This window comes from Struthio camelus, chromosome 14 (genome assembly GCF_040807025.1).
Source record: "Struthio camelus isolate bStrCam1 chromosome 14, bStrCam1.hap1, whole genome shotgun sequence".
Classification (NCBI taxonomy): domain Eukaryota; kingdom Metazoa; phylum Chordata; class Aves; order Struthioniformes; family Struthionidae; genus Struthio; species Struthio camelus.
Genome location: NC_090955.1, coordinates 2,648,924 through 2,670,040, shown reverse-complemented (window position 1 = coordinate 2,670,040; position 21,117 = coordinate 2,648,924). Strand labels below are relative to the sequence as shown.

The 21,117-nt window shown below is 41.2% G+C and overlaps 1 protein-coding gene across 13 annotated transcripts in view; it reads left to right on the top strand.

The window, feature by feature from the left end:
- The window catches only part of ITPR1 (inositol 1,4,5-trisphosphate receptor type 1), a 188,162-nt gene that overhangs the window by 87,073 nt on the left and 79,972 nt on the right, over positions 1–21,117 (top strand). For 6 of the 13 annotated variants that reach the window (XM_068907210.1, XM_068907212.1, XM_068907209.1 and 3 more), the window contains 13 exons: positions 33–203; positions 1,559–1,624; positions 2,573–2,710; positions 4,333–4,458; positions 4,834–5,034; positions 6,513–6,764; positions 7,296–7,421; positions 8,126–8,254; positions 12,180–12,300; positions 12,950–13,134; positions 14,448–14,596; positions 15,618–15,729; positions 19,973–20,002. In XM_068907210.1, the coding sequence (XP_068763311.1) occupies positions 33–203; positions 1,559–1,624; positions 2,573–2,710; positions 4,333–4,458; positions 4,834–5,034; positions 6,513–6,764; positions 7,296–7,421; positions 8,126–8,254; positions 12,180–12,300; positions 12,950–13,134; positions 14,448–14,596; positions 15,618–15,729; positions 19,973–20,002 (1,806 nt within the window). The remainder of the gene's footprint in view (positions 1–32; positions 204–1,558; positions 1,625–2,572; positions 2,711–4,332; positions 4,459–4,833; positions 5,035–6,512; positions 6,765–7,295; positions 7,422–8,125; positions 8,255–12,179; positions 12,301–12,949; positions 13,135–14,447; positions 14,597–15,617; positions 15,730–19,972; positions 20,003–21,117) is intronic. The other 7 variants (XM_068907214.1, XM_068907213.1, XM_068907208.1 and 4 more) reach the window with 2 other exon arrangements.

Here is a 21,117-nt window from a genome sequence, read left to right as displayed (position 1 = left end):
TTTTTGCAACTAACGAATTGCATTCATGTAAGGTTCAACTGCTTGTGACCAGCCAAGATGTTGACAACTACAAGCAGATAAAACAAGATTTGGACCAGCTGAGGTCTATTGTGGAAAAGTCAGAGCTTTGGGTGTACAAAGGCCAGGGTCCAGATGAGACTATGGATGGAGTGCAAGGTGAAAATGAGCACAAGAAAAAAGAGGTAATTAGATTGTGTTTACCCAAATTCATATGCTAGGGTTTTTTTTGAACTGTAACTATTTCCAGAACTATGATCTTAAAAAAAGAAAGCTATCTTTTCAATACACCGCATAGCTTGGTGAATTTATTTGTATTGCTTTTACACGAAGGCAAGCGTTAAGATGAGAACTTGAGCTAATTGATGCCAGTTAGTCTGAGGTGGAAACTGCTCAGAATTAGCACACTCTGAAGTGTCATCTCTAGGCTTTGTCCAGCAGAGCAGTTGGCTTGTTTTTTTTCCTGCCTCCCACCCTTGTGTCCTTTCAAGCACAGAGAGAATGAGTGTGCCTGTTCCCCACCAGGTCAGAAGTACGTAGAACAACACGAGTGCAGAGCTGCAAACCATTAATGGGATGCATTTTGAATCATGACACAGTGTGAGTTGTGGTAGTATAGCGGAGACCGCCGTGAGTGAGGATATCTGGGTACCAGAACCCTAAAGTGGGTCATGTTGACAGTGCTTTCTTAACACAATTGTTTGTGTGACAATCTCTGGCTAAGTTATTTGCATATACAGCATAGGGTGGTTGTACATTTTTTTAGCTATAGCTATTAACATAGTGTATGTATTAATAGTATGTGGGGTTCATGTGAAGCTAATGGTTGAATGCTAAATTAAGCACAGTATGCTAAAGGGCTGTATGAATGCAATACACAGTACAATGAAGAGAAGACTTGAAAAATCCTCAAATATTTTTCAGTCTTTCCCTGCAGTTTTGAGAATTCGCTATTGTAAAATGACAAGAGAACTTAGCATTAAGAAACGGGGTATATGTTGATGCTTTATCTGTAGCTGGCATCTCTGGACTTTATTGGCATGCACATCTGGCATAGAACTAATTAAACGTCTTTTGTCTCAGTGTAATTGCAATCAAATAAAAAAGACTAGGGGAGGGAATGCAAGAAATCATCCCTAGATATGAGTGTTTATTGTTGGAAGTAAATAAGAGTAATTTACTCACTGTTCTCTGTGTGCGTAGTACTGTGAAGCATTTTTTGTTATGAATGTAAATACAGTTTGTAATGTAGGAAGAGAAAGTAAGAAGTTTGGGGAGGGGCTTGATTACAGACAGTTGTTACAGCTGGACGAAAGGGCAGGAGGCTAATGACTAAAATCATTCTACCCTTGCCTTGTTTTTTGCTTTAAAGGTCAATGTGACTTGACGGGATAATTATGTGTTTTCCTGAGACTGTTAGCAAATTGAAGGATGACACTCCTTTCCAGGAAGAGAGCCATCACTACCATAGAACAGTAATTTTAGGCTTTGTGAAGAAAATGCTGTGAGCTACTAATAAATTGTCTGATTTTATCCACAGGAAGGTCACAGCAAGTCACAAAAACCTGAAAGTACTAGCAGCTACAACTACCGTGTAGTAAAAGAGGTAAGACTTTGCAGCTTTAGAGTTAAATGGAAGTGTGAACGAGTAGTGCAGCTCTGGAGAGCTGCAGTCAGAGGGAAACACCCCGGAAAATCTGAGTCACTCTTCCATTGTGGAAACTATTTGCTGAGTAATAACATAGCCCAACTTGAATGAGAAGCCAAGAGTATAAGAAGTGTGACATGTGTACGCTTTCCTTAAGAATGGTTTAGTGAGAAACGTAACATTATGTTGCTGTTTCAATGGTAACACAATATTTTTATTGTTAAAGACTATAAAGGAAGTAAGCAAGTCAAGAAGCTGTTTAAATTGCCCTGTCCTGAGTAGCTTGCGCTCAGAAACACCACGCTGCTGTGAAATTTAGATTCAAAAGTACCGGGCAAAGCATGTGTTGCCACTTGTGTGTTATGAGACAATGGGCTTTCTGTGGCACCGTGCTGTTGAGCCAGATGTTGTGTTAACTTCACAGGGCTGAATTCTGCAGGGCCAAAGCTAGTTATAGAGAAACAAATAGTGTCGCAGTCAGTAAACTGCCAGATGTGATAAAATAGCTGTTGCCACGCTGCTTGCTGCTTATATGCCGCAACGATGACAGATCGTGCGGGCTCCAGTCTCACGGGAGCGTGGTGGCGAGCGGAGCGGCAGTCGGCCCCGGGGAGCAGCGGGTGCCCTGCGCCTCCCCGGCCCTGGTGCGCCACGTTGCCTTGCAGTGCTTAACTCCCCCTCTGTCCTTTCGTATTGCTGCTGTTGTTATTGCAGGAGCAACCAGGCCTTGGTCTGGCCTTAGCTACTCGTTTTGAGACCACAACTTCACTTTTGCTGACAGATCGTTGACCTAGAGCTCCTCTGGTCTGTTCAGATTTGTTTTCTGCCGTTATCACTCTGGGAGCCACCTAGTACGTTTTACAATAAAATGCAGAGTTTCAGTTTTAAAGCTTGTCTCTTCCGCAGATTTTGCTGCGGCTTAGCAAGCTCTGCGTTCAAGAAAGTGCTTCAGTCCGAAAAAGCCGGAAACAGCAGCAGCGGCTTCTGAGGAACATGGGAGCTCACACGGTTGTGCTGGAGTTGTTGCAGATCCCTTACGAAAAGGTTAGGTTTCTGTACAGCTATTGCCTTCCTTCCTAATGTGTTAACTAGCTTTTAATACTTCATCTGAATCTTCCTGAACCTTCTACCTTTATGTGAGATTCAAGGAACATATTTTAAATATCTATACTTCAGAAATAATTGTGAGCTTAGGTAGGCTTTTGTTTGTTTGGATTCTTTGAATATACAGTGTTCTGCACTAATTCCTGAACAGGTGTTTTGTCCGTTGTGGCTTGGAATAAGACCGAGGCTTAACTTTCAGGTCTTCATGGGACGTATGTGCTGCCTTCAGGTTAAGTGGTGTTCGTGGAAGCAAGGCACAAGTTACTGCTGTGGGATGGCTCTCACACAGCTACCTTAGGAAGTCTCATGGGAAACCAGGGTACCTTGTCACTGATGGGGATTCTTGGCAGCATACCTGCAGACACCTGTGATCTGTCCGGTAGTTAGAGAGCAAACACAGAGGCAACTTCCCTCATCCCTGCTTCCCAGTTGTGGGATCCCAAACTCCCCCTTGGAGAGGAATAAATATCAATTGGCTACCTAGGAGAAGTCTTCCGTTCATAATCAGCCTTATCAGAGTGCGCTGTTATGTCAGCTGTACAGGTTGAACCCCACTTTGCTGGGCTGCTCATTTTGCCTGAGCTTGCCCGGATCTCTGCACAGCGCTGCACCGAGCTGGTAAACACACCCTGAGTGGATTGCCTTGGCTCCCCATTAGTCACTGATGACAGGTATTTATCGTTGCATAGGTGAGGGAGCTCTTCACATTTTCCCAACTACTCTGCTGTCATCTGTTCCAAACTCCGCAGATTTCTGAGAACCAGTAATTCCAGACAGTAGCTTTGAATAACGTTAATAGCTAAGTCTCGGCCTGTCCTGGTTCATATTTTGCCAAGAAAAATCATCGGCAAAAACAGCTCCTCCACCACCTCTTGTCACCCTTCTGTCCCATACATATAAGTACGCTATTGGACAGGCAGTGTGGAAGGTGCTGTACCCTTGCTAATATATGTATTTCCTTAAAAATAAAAGCAGACATTGACTTTTTCCAAACTGCATTTTATACCATTAGTGGTTGGTAATCTACACTGATGTCAGAGGAAAGGCACTGATTCCTGAACCGTACTTGGAAGCACTCAAATAGCGTGCAGATTCCAGTAAATATAAACTGAGCTTAACTGTTGCAATAATAATTTTCCGTCTCCTCTTTGCCATAAACTACCTATTTGTTGCTGCTAAAATGCATTTCAGTGGAACGTGGCAATTTTCCTATGTAGCCCCAAGGTGGTGATGCGTGGCTTGGCCCTCGTACTGGTATGTTCAGAAGCTTAAAAGCGACTAGAGCACGTTGCTGGCAAACTTGGTCCTGGACTATGCATTTCTAGAGAACAAACTACTGTAATTTCTATTATGGTCTTTATTTTTGATGGTCTTTAAAACTGTGAAGCAGGCCAAATTCATCCCTCATGTCTGTGAACTGGGTGGAGGCTTGTTTTTCTTTGGAGTGTGAGCGAGACGTGACAGTTCTCTTGCAGCGCTGGAACTGAGGCTCATGCAGTGTACTCACCTGAAAGTGAACCTTTAGATTCTTTTTAACCCTGTCTTTTGTCATGCAATCACAGGCTGAAGACACAAGGATGCAGGAGATAATGAAGCTTGCACACGAGTTTTTACAGAACTTCTGTGCTGGGAACCAACAGAACCAGGCATTGCTACACAAGCACATAAACCTGTTTCTTAACCCAGGGGTAAGAATAACTTCATACCCATAGGTTCCTCTCCCTCCCCCCTTCCCCCCCCCCCAAGAAAAGAGAATGGCTTGTCCTTGGTGATTGCCTCTGGGCCTCTTCTGATACCAGACTGGCTGAAGGGTTCATGTCTTGTTTTCATTCTAAAGCCTAGAAAGTTGGCAAGATGTGTTTAGGACTGTTTCACTGTGAAAAGTTCAAGAGGCTGAACTGAAAAATGGCCTCAAGTACAAGTTCTTGTGCTAAAATATTAAATCCTTGGAAATGTTCCTTTCAATCATGTACCTTACAGGAGTGTGGCCTTTATCCTGACCTCTGGGTTTGGTGATTTGTTTGGTTTTTAATTTTTCTTTCTTTCTTTATCCCCTTCATTAGATCCTGGAAGCAGTAACAATGCAACACATTTTCATGAACAACTTCCAGCTTTGCAGTGAGATTAATGAACGAGTTGTTCAACACTTTGTCCACTGTATAGAAACACATGGCAGAAATGTTCAGTACATAAAGTTCCTGCAGACAATTGTCAAGGCAGAAGGAAAATTCATTAAGAAATGCCAAGATATGGTAATGGCTGAGGTGAGAGCTGCACAGATTTGCAAGGTCTGAACAGAACTTTTCACATACCATTTGGTAAAAGTGACAAATTGATCCTCTCACTTCTGGGAGTGCCAAGAAACTGACAGTTAGCTTTTACAATGCAAAAAGAGCATATAGCTACCAGAAAGTACAGGCTTTTCTGTGACCGAAAGCTCTCTGTGCTCATCGCCTATAGGTATACAGAAGGATTGGTTATTAATGATACTTGCAAGTTATTTTCCAGACTTCCACAGAGCAGAGTTATGGTGGGCTTAAGGTGAAGGAAGGGTGCCTTTCTCTAGCAAAATTGGCTAGATGAGAAACAGTTTAATTCCAAGAGCACTGACGCAGAGGGAAAATTTTACCATGATAGCAGAGTATCTTGATGGGAATTTCTTCTCATCCTCAACAGTTGGATATATGAGTCTTGATAAGTGCTGAAGGAGGAAAAGATTGAGTGTCTTCAGAAGTCTGGGTGTGTAGGTTACTGGGGAAATAGATATATCAGGATAGGAGGGAGAGGTGAGAAAAGGGTAAATAAGTCCCTTTAATCCCCTTCAGAGGTGATCGGTCTGACAGTGTATTGCCTGTCTGAGGATGACATGTTAATTGGCCTCCTCAGCAGGGGGAGCCCAAGGATCAGATTTGTCAAGTTCTGGCCTTTGCATATCAATCTTACTACACTGATCAAAGGTCTTTCACATGTTGTGGTTCAGTTTTAAAATGGCTTTATGAGCTTACCTACACAGAGTCAAGTTTGGAAGCTGATTGCTGAGCATCTTACATGGAGGTCAGCATCTGCTGAGAAGGAGGATTATCTTATATGCTTTAGTTAGCCATGTGCCACAGACTCTACACGGAGGACTGTCTCAGATCTCTGAGCCTACGTGCTCAGCCTGAGCTCTTTATCATTTCCTTGATGGAGTTATGGGAGGTGTGAACTACTCTGAAAATCTGGATATCCAGGTCTAAAACGTGAAGTTGACAGAAATCTTCATTGTGTGACTTAACATGTCGCTAGGCAGTCTTGGAAAATTGATGTTTGTTCAGAAGGGTGGAATTATTGGGCCCTGCAGTCTTCCCATCCGGTGCGCCCCTGGGGCGTTTCTCTGAACAAAACTGTGTGTCTGCAGCTAACTGCACTAAAAAGTCAGCTGAGGCAACGCATGTGAAATTAGAAAGCACAATGGAAGTCACAAGCTTCTTGGCACAACTTCTGTCTAAGCAGTCAGTTGAACTGACTTTGAAGTTCTTCGGCAGTTTAGAAGGGGTAGGTTCTTTAAGAGAAAATGTCATGTTTGAGCCATCTATCCCATGAAGAAGAATGTCCAGCTGACTTGGCGGGTAGCACTTTTAAGTTTCTAAAGAATAGCTAATCAGGATTTGCACTATAACGGTCAGCCCACAGATTAGGAGAAGATGCGTGGGGAAAGGCACAAGTTTTGATCTACTGATGGAATATTTTTCTTTCTTGGTAGCTGGTGAATGCAGGAGAAGATGTCCTGGTTTTTTACAATGACAGAGCCTCCTTCCAGACTTTGGTGCAAATGATGAGATCAGAGAGAGATCGGATGGACGAAAACAGCCCGTTGATGTACCATATCCATTTAGTAGAACTGCTTGCTGTGTGCACAGAAGGCAAAAATGTCTACACAGAAATAAAATGCAACTCCCTTCTCCCTTTGGATGACATTGTTAGGGTAGTAACCCATGAGGATTGCATACCTGAGGTGAGGGCTGTTTGGTGGCACTTACCTATTTGAAGCGTACTGGCAGCGCTTGAGAAGGATTCAGTACTACCGAGTCTGGCCTGGGAAAGGTGGTGGTGCAGGTGAACTGTGAGCTGGGAAACTGGATTGCTTTCCTGGTTCTGCTATAGGCAACCTAAGCGAATCTGGATAGCTAACTAAATCCTTTTGTATTTGTTTGCTTGCCTTTAAAGTAGGGATGTGATGCTTTACTTGTTTTATAGGGTTCTTGAGGCAGGGGGGTTTATGGAGTTTGCTGCCAGCCTTGAACAGATGGTTTTGCAGAACTAGAAATGATTATTATGCTGACGTTTTGTCTGCAATAATCCTGGCATTTTTTTTATTGGGTGATGTCTTGCTATTAATGGCATTAAATTTCACCGGTGCTTAAATAAAAGGAAGAAGTTGAGCTACAAATGATTTATAGGGCAGTTTCAGTGTGGCGGTACGTTTATTTGCAATACCGTTTCAGGCCTTTATTTTTTAATGACTTTTTTCCCCCTCTACTTTTAGGTTAAAATTGCATACATCAACTTCTTGAATCATTGCTATGTGGACACAGAAGTAGAAATGAAAGAGATTTACACCAGTAATCATATGTGGAAGCTGTTTGAGAACTTCCTGGTTGACATCTGTCGGGTAATAATTTCTGTGTCTAGGAGCTGAAATCAAAAAGTATAAATGAACCTGTTTAGTACGTAGCAGTAAGAGTAAGTCGTAACAGTGAGTTAAAGCAGTAAATGCCCTTAACACAGTGCTGTTTCACGTTTATATTTGCCTTCTTTTCCTCGTGCCTGTGGATTTCATTAGTCATATTCCGTGGAACGCATTAATATTTTCCTTTTAAACAAAAAAAAACCACTCAAAAGCTCCACACCCTATTCCTTTGTCTGATGCCTTTTACTGCTCTGCCACCTGGCTTGGTTATTCTGGCCAGGATGTTTAGCTCCTTCCCGAGCGATAGTCAACGGTTTTTGGCAGGTCGGGACAAATTTTTTCCAGGCTTGGCGTTTGCATGGCCATATGGCTTTTTGCCTGGGATTCCAAGTATTTCCCCATACGAAAGCATTACGCTTCAGTCCTCCCTACCCTACTACTTTCTTTCCTCTAAGGCATTCTGTTTTTTTTTTTTTTCCCCCCTCCCTCCTAAGCATGCTGTATGCCAACGCACTGAAACACCAACAGTGTTGGGCTTCTGCTTTTGTTGTGATCCCAGTTTCATAAATATCATTGTGACAGGGAGTTGCGCTGACTAGAACAATGCAAAACAAGTTCCCATCCATAATACTTATCAATCTATCTTGGTCAAGCTGCTTTTGATCTCGGAATGAATTGTCTTGCAGGCTTGCAACAACACGAGTGACAGAAAGCATGCTGACTCCATATTGGAGAAGTACGTTACAGAAATAGTGATGAGTATAGTCACCACTTTCTTCAGTTCCCCGTTCTCTGATCAGAGCACTACTTTGCAGGTAGGAAATTGAAGAGATGGAAGAGTGCAAATATGCTACCAGTGCAATTATGCTGATTCCACTTTGGTTCCGTTTCTGAGTTAAAAAGAAGAATGCATGTTTGCAATGGAGGGAGCAGATATTTATTCTTTCTGACCAGGGTGTTTCTTTGGCTGTAGAAGTAGAAAAATTTGTAGACGAGAGTACAAGCATTTTCAACAGAAGCTGAACTGTTAGATCACACTAGATTCAATTCTTTATATACCATAGAGACCACATTAGCCTTTGTGGAGGGAGAGTCTACATGTCATTGTTATGGTTTCGGTTGAGAAAATCGCACAGCAAGTAGACAAGCGAAGGATTTGTCCCTCTTTCTTACTGCAGTTGCATCTAAGTGCTCTGCTCCTGATCCATGACCTCTTTGCTGCCACAAGAGCAGGGTACAGCTGAAGAATAAGATGATGGAGGCAGGTGTAGGGGAGCAAAGAGAAGCAGTTTTGCTTAGCTGATAGTTTGAGCATGCCAACTGTCTAGCTGCAGTAAAGCAGTAGCATTGCAGCAGAGTTCTTAAGAGTGACTTGAAGAAGGATGATAAACAACTTGGCAAGCCTTGCATGCTAGAGGAGAGGGTGTTGCATTACAGATGGTACAAAGGTGATTATTTAAAGAGAACATGCTTTTATAGGAAGATTCTTATTTCCTTTAAAAACAAATTTTCCGAAAGTTCTAGTATTTTTCATTCCACTAATTTCTCATCTTGTGCAGAAGTTGGGGAAATGTGGAGGAGACGCTTGGAAGGTTCATGAAGTGACAGAAGATAGAGATTTCTTCTTTCCAGTTCCTCTCACTTGCCTCTTAGAGGAAATGAGGCCAGGAGCATCGTACAGCAGTGTCAGGCTATAACCCTAGTATTTGTATTGCAGCATCTTGATAACATTATTTATAAATACCTCCTTGGGAGAAGCGTGGGTGGAGCAGTCAGGTGCCCGAGTGTCTGTCAGAAGTCTGGGTATGGTTATTGTCAAAACTTGGTGCAACTTCTTTGCACAAAAGGCAGTTGCTCAGAGTGCAAACCCCAGGTTTGTAACTGGGTGCAAATGGCAGCAAGTTAGGAAGCATCTGGCTTCCAAATGTGGCCATAGAGGGTATCTGGCAATTTGCCTCGTCAGTCCCTGCTCAAGGAATTGACATTAACCCTTTGGATCATGGTGCACGGACTAGGTGACTGCAGTGTCCTGTGCTCCAGGGAAACGTGCATAAAACTCTACTGCGTGGCTTTGCGTCAGGTAAAGGCTTACGGGTCCTTTCTGCTTGGTGTTAGCAGAAATGTTCCTACTTCCCTGTGACTGACTACCGATATCTGTTTTGTTAACAGTCTCCCCTCCTTGAGTCAGGATGTGTACTCAGCCCGTGTCTGGATGACCAGTTGCCAGCTTGATCCAGCTGACTGTTGTACATTAAACGAAGGCTTGGCGCTCATAGCGCTTAGACAGCGAGCCTTATTCAGACAAGAGGATAGTCGCACTGAAAGCAACAGTTGTGTTGGGCTCGTGTGCTCTTAAGTTGCCAAACTCTGTGTGTCGCTTGTGAGAGCGCAGATAGCTGCAGCAACTGTTTGGGCCGAACAGCTTTATTAGGGCTGTGTCTTAACTCACAAAAGTCTGAGGAGTCCAACAGTTAACTTGCTGCTCATGTGACTTGTCAGCCACTGTGCTATGAGCTTTGATGCTAATTTGTCAAAGCTTTATCCAAAAAAAAAAAAAAGGGAAGTTCAGATGAATAGTTAGCCTTGTCCCCCAGGGCTGTGCCCTTGGCCTTCTCTTTTCCCTCTGTACTTCATATGCCTAAGACTTCCTTGGCTGTCATACCTTTAATTGCCATCTCTGAGCTAACAACCTTCAAGTAGACCTCCTTACCATGAGATTCTAGCTATCTGTTAATTTTAATGTCAGTGATTTTTCTCAAACTATCCCTCTGTCTAGCAGGACAAAGTAGCTTATTTTACCTCTCTGCTATCTTGGTTGATAGCTCTTTTGTTTTATCTTGTCCTAGATTTGTCTGTCCTCTACATCTTGGTTTAAGTTACAGTCCCTGTTTCTCTACCTTTTTCTGCCTGTCAAACTCTTGTCTGTACCTGGAGATTCTCCCGCCTCAGGACTACAGCCTCTTGGACTAGCTGGTTGGTGTAGGTCGCTCCTCTGAATCAGATTTTGCCCTCCCCTCAGATTTTGCAAGGCTATCTGCAGCTGCTTTTACCTGATCACTTTTACCACTTTTCTCTCGCCACTGTTTGGATAGGTGAATGACCTTTGCTGCTCTCTTTTGTGTTGCATTTGGATTCAGCTGCTCTCCGTTCCTTCTGCTATGCCTTGTCATCTTCCCGTGCAAGCCTCTTCTTGTCTCATGCTATTTCATGTTATGGCTTGTTTGACTTAAATTGTGCCTCCCTTGAGTCAGGACCAGCCTTGCTTGTTCAAGGAACACCTTGTGCATCCATCACACAGTGCAAACAATATCAAACTAGAAGAACATAAATATGTCCTTTCAAAGAACAGCTGTCCAAAATTTTTCCTCTTATCAAGTCCTCATTAGCTTGCTTGCCTCCTAAGTGTGCTACTGCCCAAGGTTTTCCTCCACAAGTTTAGCTGGAGGCATATGGGACATGGAGTGAATTTCTTATTTGATTTATTGGTCTAGTTTAAGCGAAAGCAACATCTTCTGAAGCTTTTTAGACTAAGTCTTTAAAACACGAACTGAAAGAAATATGTGGGTGACTTAAATCCAAAAGCGCAAGTATTTTTGGCGCCCTTGGCAAATACTAGTATCTGCCATATTTTTGATGTTTGGCTTATTTCTAGAGGGAACGACGAGTACTTGCTGTCTTAGTAATTTTTGGTTCTTCAATTGTGATTATCCTCTAGGATATTTCATAATGGCGTTATTTAATGAGCTGATTTAATGGAGTTAAGGACTTCTGTTTTTCTTTCCTCTAACTCTACTTCTTTCTTACAAACAGACATCAATCTTGACCAGAATAAAAGAGGTATTTTTTTCACTGGTTCCTAAGTCTTGCGGGCTTTGCACTGTGGTGTAGTTCACTTAGCAGATAGAAACATGACTTATCTAATAGGCACGGAGACATGGGTATTCCCTCTCACTATAGGTCCACTTAAAATATTTAAGAATCTGTCCTCTACAGGTAAAATAATAAGTTAATTGTTTTAATAACTGCTGTGCAGAACTGAACAGGGATTTGATCAATAATGTTTGGATTTTGCAAAGATGAAAGAACAGAGCTCATGTGCGTGTGTGTGTGTGTGTTGAGGAGCTAATCTATCTATAGTGCAAAATCACCTTGCAAAATACATGGTTAAAAGACACACCTCTATTTTGGCTGATCCATAGCAGCTGTAGTGTTTACCACTAACTACTACCTATGTTCAGAATAACAAGCATACAGCTGGTTTCTTCAGTAAATTAGATACCAGCTAATACTTGAAATGATGAGTTTTCAACTCCAGAGTTGTGCGCTCTTAGCCAAGAGCAAAGTCCCATTTGCCTACTCAGTCAGCTGCTGGTCAATGCTAAAAGAAGAATCTGTTTGCCACGTTTGCCCATAGCTCTGATTAAACAGATGAAGATTACTGCTTATTTCTTTTGCTTAGGCAGACTTAAATTACGAAGGCTTTATGCTTTAGAAGCTATTTATTTAATGTTTCCTTCCAGCCTTCATTCCCACCCTTTTCCATTCAGTTGCTGATTGTGGGGTAGATACAGTGTCTACAACATGAAATTGCCTAACGAATGGGTGCAGACCGGTTAGAAATGACCGGGCTGCAAAGAATCATGGCCGAAGATGGCAACCTGTGTTACTTTAGGGTGATGGTAATGCATCTCTGTGTGACATGATAAGTTAGATCTTTTTTTCTTTAACCTTGTGTTCTAGACCCGCCAACCTGTGTTTGTGCAACTGCTACAAGGCGTGTTCAGAGTTTACCATTGCAACTGGTTAATGCCAAGCCAAAAGGCATCAGTGGAAAGCTGCATTCGGGTGCTCTCAGATGTAGGTAAGAAACGTACTCAATGGAATCAGATCTCACTGCTGCAAACATGTTCATCTGTTGTGTGCTGCCTATGTGTCATCCTTCCCCCCAAAAAGTGCAGTTTACTTCTAGCAGGTGCTACTTGAATTAACTCAGAGCCAAGGGATAGTGCAAAGCCAGAATTATGTTGGCTTGTTACCATGATTGAGCAATAGGTGTTGTCATTGTAACCTGAAGTGCTTTCTTGATTTAACCTCAAGCTCTGCAGTTCCATTGATCTGTGAGGGAAAGGTCCCTCTATAGTTTAGTGCTGCTCCTCCCAATAATTTGCGCTACTTTTACTTACGAGAAGAGTAATTTATACTGGATGTGAGGCCAAGCACTATTGGATAGATGCACGTGTGTTAACATGAGTGTTGGGTGTGTATGTGTGTAAGCACAGATTCCTACTCACGCACTTTGAATGTAGTAAACAGCTCCGAGGTGTGAAAGCCTTTACACATAATGCCACAGAGAGGTCTGACCTGTTACTCAGGGGTTGAATGTTGCATTGTTTAAAGCGCACGTGAAGGAGACCGTGGAAGGAATTGCAAGAAGAGCTTGTCTTGTTCTTGTATTGATTGTAATATATGGACTAAAGGAGTCAATTCTTACCAACTTTTGCTTATTGCAGCAAAAAGCCGAGCAATTGCAATTCCTGTAGACTTGGACAGTCAGGTCAACAATCTCTTCCTGAAATCTCATAACATTGTACAGAAGACTGCAATGAATTGGCGTATGACCGCAAGGAACGCGGCCCGCAGAGATTCGGTGCTTGCTGCCTCCAGGGATTATCGAAACATCATTGAGAGACTGCAGGTGACTACACAGCACCCTTTCCTCCTTTGGTAACCGTTACTTGCATGTCTGCATGAAAGGAGGTATTAACTAAGTAGAAAGACATTTCAGTAATAACTAGTCAGAATGCCGCATGGTGACAGAGTTAGCTAATGCTGAATGTAATAACGTACATAAAATCGAACGTAAACCATTGTATCAAGAAAGGTATTGAACATTCACAGCTAATGAGTATAGGTGTTTGGCCCTAGAAGATGATGCTATTTCAAGTTAGTAGTACTTAAAACATACTCGTTCCACCATTAGTTTGAAATAAAACGCTTCTTTGATAAGACAGGGCTCCCATTGTTGCAGCTTTCCAAACCTTTCCAGTGTTTTGCTCGTTGTACGTCAAAACTCTTAGTATAATGAAAGGTAAAACAACCCTGCCTGGAAACCACAGCAGAGCTTGAAATAAATGAATCAATTGACCCTTGCAACCAAAGTCATTCTCCCAAAACAAAGCATGTGCATTTTTATACTCTTTCCGCTCAAAACAACGTAGTGCTTTGTGTTAGAAATGGAGAATAATGTGTTACATCTGTATTTTATGTTCAGATCTGTAGAAGATTCAGTAAGGTCTCTTTTGTACCAAATAAAATTCATTATCTTGAATTGTGCCTTCATGCTTTTGAAGATTCATTCTGTGTTCAGAAGCTTTTCTGGCAAGCAGCTTTAACTAACTTTACGTAAACTTATTACGTAATGTAAAAACACTGCCCAGCCCATTCTCACTGAAATAATTCCTCACTTTTTAAGCATTCTTGTCTATTTGTCCATGTCAATTTGATTAAACTTTCTCTCTGGCTTCGTATGCATCTCAGTATTTTCTGCTTATTTAGGTATATTAAGATGAATGTGGTCTTGTTTTAAGGTAGCTACAGCTTTTCAAAATGCTGATGAAAAGGGGAAGTATTTTGGTTTTGCATAATTTCACCAGTAGTGCTTTTTTGTCAGTTCGTGTAAGCATAAATATCCTGATCATTATCACAAAGTTTCAATGCAGCTATGAGTCTACATTTTTCTGTCTTTCTCCTGTATGAACAAGAACCACCTACGAAGATGGGGAGGGCAAGGGGAATTAAGTAATCTAGGGCTCTGCTGAAAATTAAGGCTTCCACTTAAAGAAAATTATTTAAAAACAAACAAACAAACAAACTGAAAGTGAGTCTGTGTAAGCAGGACAGACTTAACTATCCTATCTCTTTTTGCAGTTTGTTTAAAAGAAAACAAATTGCATATAAATTTATATATATTTAATGTTTGTTTAAAATACTGATATGGTTATATTCCAGGACATAGTGTCAGCCTTAGAGGATCGCTTACGTCCTCTGGTCCAAGCAGAGTTATCTGTACTGGTAGACGTACTTCACAGGCCTGAACTGCTCTTCCCAGAGAATACAGATGCAAGAAGGAAATGTGAGAGCGGAGGTTTCATTTGCAAGTAAGTTGTTTTGAGAAGTCTAGCTTGCTGAAGGTTTTTTGTATGTTTATTTTTCCAATTTTCCCATGCCCTATGGAATGATGCCTTCTTGCCTAGCTTTATGTAAAGCACGGTATTTTATAGTATGGTAGATGCAATTTGTCCTTAAAGATTAAGGCCTTTGCTTGGGGGTGGAGGAAGACTGACTGATATGCCCTCACAACTGATGCTTGAAGACATCTGCGTTTGTGCAGCACATAAACATAATGAACGGAAGTATAAATAAGCAAAATTTTTTGAGCTGATCCCTGTTATTTAATCTTCGTCTTCAATCCTAATCAGGTTTGCACAACACTTGTCTTATAGCACTTATTACTGGGGTAATATGCCAAAATCAGTTGGTATCATGTGCATCACCTAACTCAAACGCCCAAATTTGGAGGGAAGGAAAAGGCAAGATTGCAGGGTCATTTAAGGGGAAATTCAGAGCTGAATTCAGGGTTCTCAGATCATCTCCTGGAGGAGCATGTTTTCTATTCCAGATTATAGACAGAGTTTAGGGAAACTAGGTACCTACCTTGAGTGAAGACCCAGTTAGGTAACAAATACTGCATGGAATGGTCTTCTAATTGTACAGCCCAGGACTCTCAGTATGTTTTTTTTTTTTTTCTTTTAACAAACTAGTATGTGGAATATTTTTCTTATTACTCTAAGTATTAGTTTTGGAGGACCATCAAATCTTTAATTCCACTGTCCCCTCCTCTGATTCCTGTCTCCCTGTAGTCAGATGGGTTTTATCTGACTGTTGTCCAGCCAGGAGGACTGGAGTTTCCTTCATAGCTTCACTGAAGTCCAAGGTAGCGTGTTAATATTCTCTCAGCGATATTTCTCAGGATCATTGTATAATGATATGACAAAAGCATGTTTTAATTAAACTGTTGATTGTAGCTTAAACCAATCAAGTAAGATAGCCAGCCACATATTTCCTTTCCCGTTTTTAGACATACTGGTACTAAAACTATGATCTCTTGGTTGTTTTCAGGTTAATAAAGCATACTAAACAGCTGCTAGAGGAGAATGAGGAGAAATTATGTATTAAAGTATTACAGACACTCAGGGAAATGATGACCAAAGATAGAGGCTATGGAGAAAAGGTACGTAATTTACAGTTCATCGTTCTCTGTTCAACGCTCTCTTCGTTATTCCGTGAAGAAAAATACAATTCTGTCTCTTTTAAGCTGCGTTTTGTACATGTAAGCATTTCTGTATTGGATCAGGCACAAAACATTTTTAATCAAAGAATAACTTCATATACAATTTGAAAGGTAAGTTTGTTTCTGTTGCTTTTTTACTTTAGACTTGCAAGCTTAAGTCCAATTCCTGCAGTTGCTGGCACTATAAGAATATCTAATTTGATTACCTTTTTATGAAGGTTGTAACCTTTTTATCTGCTTTTTGGGTCTAGGTGACTCTTCATCAGGTCACATAACTTTGCAATAGCGTTTTTTTTGTGGTTTTATTTTAATTTATATGCATCTGAGTCATCATCTTCATGTGAATTATAGATGGAAACTGTCTGTACACCCACCCATGTTTTTTTCTTTCTCTTTACTTGCATACAACTCTTCTGTCTTGCTGAGAAGAATGTTTTTCTGTAGCTGCAGACAGACCTATTCTCTGTATCAGTAGAGTGTGTATATGCCGTTGTTTCTGTACCTAGTCACTCCTACATTCAATCTCAAAATTCTAATCTCTCTCATTCATTTTTAAGCAACCTAGATTATTAACATGCATCACAGTTGGAATACAGAGGTACACTATAGTTGGAGAGCCGTTTACAGTACTTTTTTATTATAAAATTGTGGAAAAATAGGAAAGCAGGATTAGAGCAGGATTGTGGATTTTAATAGAGGGGTTTAATACATACCTTGCCTTTTGGAATAACTACAGAGGAAGAAACCGTTGTGTTTTCCATATGTGAACTAAAAATAGATGCACATTCTAGACTAGGGAAAATAAGCAAATATTTGCAAGTGTGAATTCTTAGAGGGGAAACAGTGGGTTTTTGCCTTGAATGTCTATCTTGCTCCACAGCAAACATGCCTGGAGATTTCATATGTGTGGCAAAAGCATACAAAAGAAAGAACTGGAACAATATACCATCCTGATGACCCTGCTCACAAGCAATTCAGAACTAACAGTCAGAATTAAGGATGGAAGCAGTTGTATGGATGGACAGTCACTGGAGCTGGGAATCTCTGGTGGGGAGCAGATAACATCTCCTGTCACTTTCTCACTTGCAGTAGGATTTAAAGGTGTTGGATAGTGCTAGATTCACAGCGTAACGTGACAAAAAACTTTAGAGATCAGACAGCTTCTTAACAACAGTAATTGTTTATGTTTGTAGCCACAAAGGAGGCTCAGCACTTCTGAGGTTGCGGAGGGCAGGGAAACCAGTAGAGTCACTGGACTGAATGGGTACTGCACACAGCCTCTGCCTGGTCTGGCCAGTTTCACTGGAGTGCAGAGACCTGCAGGAGGGAGGGCGGACACCTAGGAAAACGCCCAAAGGGCAGGGATAGCCCTGCCACCCTGAGCTCCTGCCTTGTCAGGGAGCGCTGCTCCCACGTGCTGTTACGACCCTGGGCTCTCAGTAATCCAGCCCATCTCATGGTTGCTGCTGCTTTTCCTTTCCTCTAGATCTGCAGTACTACTTAAGGAGTTTTTTCACCTTGCAGTAGCAGTGTTTTTTGAATAAACTCATTTACCTTGGGGGAAATGCCCTAACCAGCTGCAAGGAAGAAGCATATAGATGTAGGATGAGAGGGGCAGTGGAATGGTTAAAGTGCAGGAATTGCATGGAAATAGCTTCTTTTCAACACGTCCATTTTGGCTAAGGTGGCCTAATTTGTGCTGAATTGCAGTCCTCTTGGCTAAACCCTGCTGCAGCTCTCCTTCCCCTCCCAGCCCCACGGTTACAGCTGGAAGTCTTCAGCCTGTGTATCCCTTTCCTGGGACACCTGTAACATAGCACAAGTCTCATCTGGAACGGGACTAGGCAGAGCCTGCTCTAGCAAAAGGGGGTTGGGCTAGATGATCCTTTTTAGCAAGTGTTGAATGCTGATATTTTTTTGCCCAAAGCTGGAGGTGTGAAAGATGATGCAAAAACATAGATTTGGCTTTATGCTTGGTTAGTAAATTCATCAGTGTACGTTCTCCCATCCATTAAAAACAGCTAGGAGAGACAGGTCAAGATCAGCCCAAGTAACGTAAAGGGTGATTGGTCTTTTGTACAGCAACACAACCCAAATGAAAGCTTCCCCCCGCCCCCTTCTTTTAATGCAATATGTCACTTGGAGATTTTTCTAAATGGACATTCATTTTTAGGAATTCCTTAGAATTTTTGGCAAACTTGGTTCAAGCAACGTTTCTGGAAGATTAATGTAACTTACACCATTAAAGACCATGGAGAACCCTACAAAATTCTAATCTTCAGTGTGCAGAAAATGCATTAATTTCTGAAACAGTAGGTCAGTTACATAATGCAAGACAAGAGTGTGTTTGCCAGTGGACTTCTGAATATGAAAAAGCAACTGTTTGCTAGCAGATAGACTGCTAGTAGTAGAATAGCTTCTGCTGTCTGGCTGTGAGAATTGTAATTGTACTTATTCTTCCTTGTGACTCATATAACTGTATTTAACCACCACTTAAAAGGCTATACCTTTATTTTTAAAATCAGCCTGCAGTTTTAAAAGAAAAAAAAAAAGCTTCCATTATAAATACAGGAGTCCTTACATATTTAAAGGTGGCAAAACTTGCTTTCTTGTGACCAGCATATCAATCATGCAAGCAATGTTACTGCAGATAAAGATTCTCACAGAGTTGACAGCAGTCATAATATCTAGCTTTTTTTTTTTTTTTGATAGGGATTAATGCTATTGCCACATACAGTAAGAAGCCTAGCAGTAGAAAGGCTGTTCAGACCATTTTCTCCTCTGCTTTCTTTCCTTCAGGAAGCAAAGACTTGGCATTTGTGTATTTTATATATCTTTTCCTAAACTCTTGCAAATTCTTGCAAGCTCTGCAAGCTTTTCATTTGAAACAGCTGCTAAATTTATTATTTCATGCCTGCAGAATTAAATGCATGTACCTTTTCACGTCTTATTTTTTTTGCACTTTCTTTCCTACATTTTTATTTTTACTGTGGATTTGAGTTTTCTCTTATGCAGATCAGGAAAGTCTAGTCGTTCCCCCTTTCTTGATTTTCATGTTTCTTCCCCCGCTTACACAGTGTCTGTGATTTTTTTTTTTTTTTTTTTTTTATTGAGGCTTCAATTCTACCCTGGATTGAGTTGCTCTTTAACTCAGTCCCAAGTTCGTAAATCTCTAATCCCTATAATTCTCTGGTGGTCACTGCTGACACAGAACTGAGAGCACGTCGCTTGCGCAGTGTTCAGCCAAAGAGTGCAAAGGAAGGTTTTTTGCAAAGTGTGTGACTTGCTATAATACAGCATGGTACTCGTTGGAACAATCTGATTTATAAAAAGACCGTACTCCTACTCTCGCACTTGATCTTCCAGCACAAATAATAAAAATGCTGCACCCTCTTGGCGCCTGTGCTCGTCCCTTTTGCATGGGGAGACTTAACGAGAGTGCCGCATTGTCTGATTCTGTGAGCGAAGGCCTCCATGAAACAGCTGGGGTTCCTCTGTAGCACGCAAAAAGCGTGGTGAGAACACAGATGTACAGAAGCTTGTGGGAAGGCTTGAAATTTTACATATTGCTGAAGACTCTTAATCTTGGCTTGCACTCAAGTTCTTGCAGTGATGGGTAGCATACTGTGGTATATTTAATAGGCTGAAAACTTACTACATTAACTGTGTAGACTAGACCCAAGTTTTTTTTTACTTTACTGAAACATGTCATTCATACAAATCTTGGAGTGCCTATCGGAAGATTAGGTTCAGTTCTACGGTTCTTATATTTTAAAACTCTATTTCTGTTCCCAAAATCAAACTCCAACTTCTGTTTGTGAACACCCAAAGACTCCTAAAGTTGTTTACAACTCATGCTAGCGATGACTCTTATGCCCAGGGGTGAAGTTCTTGAATCTTGGTCGGCCAACCCACGTGGTCTGTTGGTTGGCATAACACCAAAGCCACTGCGCATCCTGTCTCCTGCGTGCCTTGGTACAGTGCTTCCAGGAGTGCCAGCTCTGTAATAGGCCAACCTCCCGGGCACTTGCAAACGTCGCTAATGCCTACTGGAAATTATTCACAATGTTAGACTACAGCAATAAAGCGTTAAATAATTTATAAGATCCTAACGTGAAATTTATTTGTAATTTCCTCTTACTAATGCTTGCTTTCAATTCTTCCCTCCCTCTTTCTTTTCCAGCAGATTACCATTGAATTGGATAATGCTGAGGTTTTAATTTTATTTATTTTCTACGGTGTTGTTTCTATGGTGTTTGTTTTTACGAGTAGCACTGTGATCTGTCCTGTTGTCTCTTTGGCACTGAGCTTTCTGATATGTATGCATTGTGTCAGTGAATTAGTTGACTTCTTAGTCTGCCGTGTCTCTACACTGGGAATAGTTACCATAACTAATTCCATATGTCGTTCTTTTGAATATTAGTCCAAATGCAGTTATAATTTCTGGCAGTCTGCAATCATCTGGTGCCATAATAGTTCTCATAAAGTTTAGGATCAGATCTGAATGCCTTAGGAATATTAACTGCCATAAGCACCATTAAAATGTCAATATTTAGCACCCACAGTGATTACTGCGTAGTCTACGAACAGGTTCTTTTAGCTCTTTGAAAATCGAAATACTGAGTTTTAATGGCATTCATATATAATTTGGAAAAAATTGTCAAAAGCCAGCTGGAGAAGACCCTAAATGATTTATCTTTACTTACTGACTAGCGAGAATCATTACTCATTTCCCAAGGTACTTCATGCACATGAGACTAAAAAGGGCTGGGCCCTTGTGTGGAAACTGTATGCCTGCTTTACAGAAAAAGATGACTCTCGTGCTGTTCATGAAATTATCTAGCTGTCTTTCCTGTTGCTTCTTAGTCAGGTTTGGTATATAAAGCCATGTAAAACGTTACGATGTGTTGAGAAAGCGGTGTGGTGTAACTCTATGAAAATTCTAACTAACTTCTAAGGCTATTTCTGCATGAAACACTTCCTATCATGAAAAACGATGCTTCAGTTGGCAGTACAACAGCCCAGCCTGTGTTTATGCTATATGTGGCTGTTTCAAAGGCAGAAAAGCCGTATTTGAATGAGAACTGCAGTTTATCTGAAATTAAGCTTTCTAAGAACTTAAGTGGTGCGTTTTGTTCAGACGCTATTATATGGGGGTAGAATGAGTTGAGTTTAGCTGTCTGAGTTGCAGCAGCTTCCTCAGGCATCTCAAAAGGAAAAAAAAGTAGTGTGAGCACTAAATCTGAGATTTTTTGCTAAATGTATAACGCTGCAAAAGTGATTGACTAGCACGTTATTTCACTGAACTACCAGGGGAAAAAAATATTT